Raw genomic sequence first — 6,694 nt, 5'->3', positions numbered from 1 at the left:
ATGCCCCGAGCGGAGCAGCGCCGGAAGCGGCGGCCACCAGGCCCTCCTCCCACCAGGCGGAGCAGACGGGCAGCGCCATCGGAGGCGCGCGCCGAAGCGCCTCCTCCGAGAGGTTGGCGGCCGCAGCGAGCGTGCCCGCCGCCTCGCGCTTTGTCGAGCCCCGCGCCTCTGCCACGGCCCACGGGTCGGGACCGCCCTTGCCGCCGCCCTTGCCGCCGCCCTTGCCGCCTCCCTTGCCTCCCTTTCCGCCTCCCTTTCCGCCTCCCTTGCCCTTGCCGACGCCCTTGCCTGCACCACCCTTGCCGCCGCGGCCACGCTCCCAGTCGTTGGGCTCATTGAACGGGTCGCTCTCCGTCGGGGCGATCTCGGCGCGATCTCGGCGTCTTAGGCGATGAAGTTGGACGCGTCCGAGCTGCGCCGCGCCGCTTTTGCCAAGCGGCTGCTGCAGCTCTGTGCGCACGCGACGCCCGCGCTGGCTTGCGGCGCCCTCCTCCTCCTCTCGGAGGTGGCGCGCGCCGCCCCCTCCCTTCGCGCGATGATTGCGCAGCCGCAGATCGCAATCTCGCTGCCGCGAGATCGCAATCTGGCACCCAGCCGGCGCCGTCGCCGCGGGCGGCGGCAGCAGCAGCCGCGGTAGCAGCAGCGGCGGCGGCGGCAGCAGCAGCCGCGGTAGCAGCAGCGGCGGCGGCGGCGGCGATGGCAGCGGCGGCGGCGGCGGCGGCGGCAGCGGCGATGGCAGCGGCGGCGGCGGCGGCGGCGGGAGTGGCAGCGGAGAGGCGGCGACGGCGGCGGCGACGGCGGCGGCGGCGTACTCTTGGAAGAGCCGCAACCCGCTGCATGCGAGCGCCGACAAGTCGCTGCTTTGGGAGGTTGCCGTGCTGTCGCGCCACTTCCACCCGTCTGTGGCGCAGTTCGCCTCGGCGCTCGCAGCTGGGGAGGCAATCTCGTACAAGGGCGCGCCTTATCTCGCCAGATCTCCGCACACCTCCCCAAATCTCCCCACATCTCCCCACATCTCCCCGCATCTCCCGCCAGGCGACCCGCTGCACGACTTCCATATCTCCCCGTATCTCCCCACATCTCCCCGTATCTCCCGCCAGGCGACCCGCTGCACGACTTCCATATCTCCCCGTACCTCCCCACATCTCCCCACATCTCCCGCCAGGCGACCCGCTGCACGACTTCCACATCTCCCCGTATCTCCCCACATCTCCCCACATCTCCCGCCAGGCGACCCGCTGCACGACTTCCAGTTGGGCTCGTTTCTGGACAAGTTCGTCTTCAAGAACCCGAAGCGAGGTGTCTCGGCAATCTCGGCTAAGCTCGGCTAAGCTCGGCTAATCTCGGCTAAGCTCGGCGAATCTCGGCGAATCTCGGCGAATCTCGCCGACACTGACGCCGTGCTAATCTCGGCTAGTCTCGGCTAATCTCGGCGAATCTCGGCTATTCAGGTGCGTCGGGCGGCGGCGGCTCGCTGATGCAGCCGGCGGCGGCGGCGCCGTCGCTCTCGCTCTCGCAGCCAGCGGTGGCGCGGCAGCTGGCGCAGACGGCTGTTTCCCGCGTGCCGGCGAGAGATTGAGCCGAGATCCGCCCGAGATCCGCCCGAGATCCGCCCGAGATCCGCCCGAGATCCGCCCGAGATCCGCCCGAGGTGAGGCGAGGGCGGGCGAGCCTTTTTCCGCTCCACGCAGCTGTCGCACGCCCTCTCTTCGCACCCTCCCTGCCCGCCCCTCCTCTCTCCGCACCCTCCCCTGCCCGCCCCTCCCCTCCACCCAACCCTCCCAGGCACATGAGCGCTTCTTCCACACCTACTTCGAGCGCAAGGTGCGCGCGGCCAGCAAAAAGGCGCGCGGCGCGGCCAAGCGCCCCAAGGGCGGTGGCGAGAATGGCGACGGCGAGGCGGCGGGCGGCGGGGCGGGCGGGGCGGGCGGCGGCGACGCGGAGGCGGAGGGCGAGGAGGAGGAGGAGGAGGAGGAGGAGGCGTTCGCGCAGCAGCCGGCGGAGGGGCTGATCATGGACGGTGAGTCATGAGTCGGGGGTGGTTGAGAGCTAGGCGTTCGCGCAGCAGCTGGCGGAGGGGCTGATGGCGGACGACCCGGGCGACGACGACGACGAGGGCCTTTGGCTCTCTCGCCCCTCCGGCGGCGTCGGCGGGCGCTTTCTCCGAACTGTCTCGGAACCCTGTAGGCTTCGGGCTCGACGGCCTCGGCGACAGCAGCGACGGCGGCGGCGACGACGAGGAGGAGGAGGAGGAGGAGGAGGAGGAGGAGGACGAGGCGGCGGGCGACGAGGAGGACGAGCCCCTCAGCGGTTTCGAGGACGACGACGACGACGACGACGACGAGGAGGAGGCGGGCAAGAAGGGCGGCGGCGGCAAGCAGAAGCGCAAGCGCGGCGGCGCCACCTTCGCCGACGCCGACGAGTTTGCGCACATCCTCGAGGCGTGGGACACTTCTTAGACACCTCTTGGACACTTCTGAGACACTTCTTAGAGTTTGCGCACATCCTCGAGGCGGCGGCAGGGACGGGGGGGAGGCGTGGGGCCCCTTCGGCTCTTCACAGCCGGGGCTGTGAATAGGCGGCGGCCGACACGGGCGAGGAGGACAAGATCTCGAGTTGGCAGGCGGGACGCGGCGGCGGCGGCGGCGGCGGCGGCGGCGGGCGGCCGCGCCACGCCGCAAAGCGCGGCCGGAGGCGGTGAGGGCTGAGGCAGCAGCCATGGTGGGCAGTTCCGGGGGCCAGGCTCGCGCCTTTTCGCCGAGACCCCTGGCTGGCGGACAGATCTTTGAGGTCAAGTGTGTCGCTGTCCGCTCTAGCTTTGGTCGATGTGTACCGCCGGCCGTGTGTGTGCCCGCCTCGCCGTGTACTGTACCCCACAGTGGTGGGTGAGGTCTGAGCACTGAGGAAGAGCGTGAGGCTAGGGAGGTAATTCCCCTCCGGATTATTTATCGGTGGCTGTCGCGTGCTGCGCGACCGCGCCGGCCAGCGTGGTGGCCCCAGCAGGTGCACACACGAGGCAGCACAACGTGCGGTGGGAGACAGGCGCGAGGACGAGAGGGCGGGACACTCGCACACGCACTCGCGCGCCGTGCGGCGTGCGACCCAACCTGGTTTGTGGAGCTCCCACACATTACCTAGAGAGCACGGCATTCGGGGCCATGATCTCGGTTCCGCACTGGACTTTTTTTGTAGTGGAGAGAATTCAGGAATCTTTCTGCTCTGGCAGGCAGCTGCATCATCCCCCTTTACTTCAATCAGCTGTGTACACTCAAGTGCTAGTACTGTCTGAATAGCTGTCTAGACGCTCCGATTTTGCTGTCTGGACGCTGTCTGGACACTGTCTGGACGCTGTCTGGACGCTGTCTGGACGCTGTCTGGACATGGAAGATCGCGTGAGGTGTGAATAGACCTGCAGACAGGAATCATACTCTGATACTCAACAACACGTCAGCCAAATGTGAGCGATCAAAACTTGAGTTGCATTCTCTTGGCTGGATGGATGGATGTGGTATGACGTATGTGGACAAAACATCTTTCTCAATGGAAACCGACGGAAGCACCATCCCTCCCTTTAGTTTTGCCCTCCGCTCTATGCACTGGTGAAGGACGATCCACATAACTCACCAGACAAAATTCAAAATTTGAGCTAAGATTTGGGTGGGGTTGAGCGCGTGAACGTGAAAATCGCCGATTTGGCGCGAGTCGTCGCGCCTCTCGTGTCGCCACGCTGGCAACCGTGCCGCCCGCCGATGATCGTCGCGGCCACTCTGGCGCCGGCATCGGCTCAGCCACCGCACGGCAACGCGACCAAGCGCGGGCGGAGCGTGGTGACTGCCGAGGTCGTGAAGCCGGCCAAACGCTTGGTTGCAGTGGCGGTTGCACCGTCCCAGCCCGTGCCTGCAACGGTTGTCGCAGCTGCTAAGCCTCGCGCCTGCGTGGTTGCGGTGCGCAGCTCCGCGTGCACGAGCGTCGCCACCGCGACGCGGGAGGAGCAAGCGGAGCGCCTTGAGCACCGCCGCCTCGCCGATCGCCCCCGCCTCGGCAGGCTCCTTTGCCGGCGCGCCGCCAGGCAGCACCCGCCCGAGCCCATCCGCCTCGGCCGCGATCACAGCCTGCTCGGCCGCCTGGTCCGGGCGAGACGAGCGCCCGCCAGACTGCGGCGAGTCCGCACCGCGTGCACCAGCGACGCGAAGATTCGCTGCCACTGTTGCTGCTGTTGCTTGGGCGGCGAGAAGCGCCGTGTTTGCGGCGTCTGTCGCGGAGGAGGGAGGGCGGTCCGGCGGCGATGGGAAAGGACGGCGTGGCGGCGGCGCAAGCGCGTTCGGTCGCGCGCGCCCCGAGGCCGCCGTCGTGGGTGCAGCGTGCGTGCCTGACTGAACTGCTGGGCTCGCGCTTTGCCCAATGCGCAGCGGCGGGTCGGCGTGGCTACTGCCGGCCCGCAGCTTCTTCATCGGCGGCGCGGGGCTCGCGGCTGCAGCATGGAACCCGACCAATGCGTGCCCACGCTTGCTCTGCCCTTTCCGCAGCATCGTTGCGACGTCGGCGTTGCCCCCCACAGTTGCCGCCACAGTTGCCGCTCTGCCCGAGTTCTTCGCGGGCACTTTGGGGGACCCTTCTGTGAGAGGGCCTGTCTAGACAGCTGTCTAGACAGCTGTCAAGACAAAACTACAAGTTCAAACTTCAAGTTCTCAAGTTCTCTTAGTTCTGCTGTCTAGACGCACCCCCCCCCCAATGGCAAGTAAAGAAAGCGGCATGTGGGTGGGTGGGTGGGTGGGTGGGGAGTGGCCTCGGCAGCGCCAGGGGTGCTGTCAGGGGTCGTCCAGCCACGACTACGAGACTTTACTGTGAATAATGGAGCCATGTGCCACTGTCTGGACGCTGTCTGGACGCTGTCTGGACGCTGTCTGGACGCTGTCTGGACGCTGTCTGGACACTGTCTGGACAGGCTCAGGGCTGTCTAGACATGTGTGGGAGCTCCACAAACCAGGTTACCCCTGCGTGTACGGGGTGTGGAGGGTGAGTTCCAGGGGGGGTTGTGCGCCGGGCCCTCCTGCTCGGCTCCAGCCGGTAGACTAACTTAAAGCCGTAGTATAGACAAGTGTCTTGAGGTTGTCATCAACAGAGTAGAAGCGGATCTGACCTCGGGGCCGATGTGACCAAGCGCTGGTAGCGTGGTTTAGCCTCACACCCATGGTCTCACAGTGTGCCGGCAGTCGCCGAGCAGAGTCGCTCACATACAACGAAGAGCCGCAGCACAAGTGACTGAGGGCCAGCAGTGAGGGCGAGCCCATCGGCCATCGCTGTGACCTGACAGCTGTGTGGCAGCCGCACAGTAGGCTGTGCCCAACTGAGTGTGCAGAGCGTGTGAGCAGCAGAGGAGCTGCGCTCTCCAGGATTCAGGCGCAAAGAGCTGCATGCCACCGAAGGCGCTGTCGAGGTTCGCCGAGCGCGGCGAAATCGGGCCGCGCCACCGGCGAGCGCGTTGTTCTTTTCACTCTGGACAAAGACGGGGACACAGCGGACTGTGCGGGGTGTGTCCCCGTCATAGCGGCGAGGCGCGGGACCGTCTGTGGCGAGGTGGGTCGCGTCCCCCGATTTCCGTCAACTCAGCATCCACACCCTTTATCTCCACTGGAGCACTGCGCGGTGCGCGGTGCGTGGAGTCTCGGACTCTCCACTCCGCACTCTCGTGTGTGTGTGGCGATGGCCGCAAAGAGCGCAGCGCGCAGCGGCGAGACAAAAGTCTCAAGACACAATCACAAAACTGAGAAGAGAGTGGGAGACGAGAGTCGAGAGTGCGCGCCGGTGTGCGGCAGCGGGCGAGCGGCCCGAGGGGGCCGGCCACGAGCAGGAGGAGGAGGCAGGAGCTGCACGTGCGCGTCGTGCGCGCCCGCGCGCCGCGGCGGGCCGCCGACGCTCTAAGATGGTGTAGATTTGTTCGCTACAAGCATGAAAAACACGTAACCCGAGAGATTCGCTCTCTACTGTCCACAGCTTCCGCATGCTGTGGCTGGCGCGGCGCAAAAGGAGCCATGATTGGGGGATCCCAAGAGGGCAGAGCCAGAGGGCCACCCTCCAGCTGCAGCGGACCAGCGGCGGCAAGGGTTAGGGCGCGGGAGCGCAGCAACCCCTCGCAGCCAGCGCCCCAGCGCAGCGCCGCCACCGCCCCAGCCACCACCGCCCCAACCACCACCGCCGCCAGCGGCCTCCTCCCTCCGAAGCCTCCAGCCTCCAAGCCCCCCCCCGCGCAGCCGCCTCCGCCCTCCGCACTGCCGCCGCCCGCCGCGCCCGCCGCCCGCCGCGGCCGCCCCGAATCACCGCCCGCGCCCGCGCCCGCGCCCGCGCCCGCGTCCTCGCCCGCGCCCGACCGGCGCGCTCGCTCGCCTGGTGTGTGTGTGTGGGGAGGGGGGGGGGGGGGGCCCCAAGGGGAATAAGGGTGGCCAAAAAAGGTGGGGGGGGGGGGGGGGCTTCCCCCCCCCCGGGGGGGGGGCGCCCCAGGGGGGGGGGAATTTTAAAAAAACTTCCGGGGCGCACCAAAAAAAAAACCTCCCTCGTTTAATGTCTCGGGAAGGGAAAAAAAACCCCCCTTTGGGACCCGAAATCAAAACGGGGTCCCATTTCCCCGGGATTCCCCCCCCCCCCCCCAAAAAAACTTAAAAAGGCTTTTACTCCCCCCGCCCAAAAAAAAAAACCC

At 67.2% G+C, this 6,694-nt stretch overlaps 3 protein-coding genes across 3 annotated transcripts in view; 1 reads left to right on the top strand and 2 right to left on the bottom strand.

Annotated features, from left to right (window-relative positions):
• Positions 1-2,597, top strand: part of EMIHUDRAFT_451177 (hypothetical protein) — a gene marked incomplete at both ends in the record, with an annotated part of 5,715 nt that extends 3,118 nt beyond the window's left edge. Inside the window, 8 exons of the mRNA XM_005771973.1 lie at positions 57-152; positions 389-452; positions 1,231-1,299; positions 1,452-1,567; positions 1,786-1,980; positions 2,054-2,117; positions 2,188-2,440; positions 2,579-2,597. Coding sequence (XP_005772030.1) covers positions 57-152; positions 389-452; positions 1,231-1,299; positions 1,452-1,567; positions 1,786-1,980; positions 2,054-2,117; positions 2,188-2,440; positions 2,579-2,597 — 876 coding nt within the window. The remainder of the gene's footprint in view (positions 1-56; positions 153-388; positions 453-1,230; positions 1,300-1,451; positions 1,568-1,785; positions 1,981-2,053; positions 2,118-2,187; positions 2,441-2,578) is intronic.
• A 1,187-nt stretch (positions 2,598-3,784) lies between these two features.
• EMIHUDRAFT_209229 (hypothetical protein) lies at positions 3,785-4,529 on the bottom strand (the record flags this gene model as incomplete). The annotated part of the gene is made up of 4 exons (XM_005771972.1): positions 3,785-3,897; positions 3,977-4,112; positions 4,181-4,252; positions 4,380-4,529. The coding sequence occupies 4 exons, from the start codon at positions 4,527-4,529 to the stop codon at positions 3,785-3,787; spliced, it is 471 nt and encodes a 156-aa protein (XP_005772029.1).
• A 1,785-nt stretch (positions 4,530-6,314) lies between these two features.
• The window catches only part of EMIHUDRAFT_310680 (hypothetical protein), a gene marked incomplete at both ends in the record, with an annotated part of 1,258 nt that continues 878 nt past the window's right edge, over positions 6,315-6,694 (bottom strand). The window contains one exon of the mRNA XM_005771971.1: positions 6,315-6,384. Within this exon, the coding sequence (XP_005772028.1) occupies positions 6,315-6,384 (70 nt within the window). The remainder of the gene's footprint in view (positions 6,385-6,694) is intronic.

Source organism: Emiliania huxleyi (assembly GCF_000372725.1).
Source record: "Emiliania huxleyi CCMP1516 unplaced genomic scaffold EMIHUscaffold_37, whole genome shotgun sequence".
Lineage (NCBI taxonomy): Eukaryota > Haptophyta > Isochrysidales > Noelaerhabdaceae > Emiliania > Emiliania huxleyi.
This window is presented reverse-complemented; position numbering and strand designations above follow the sequence as displayed.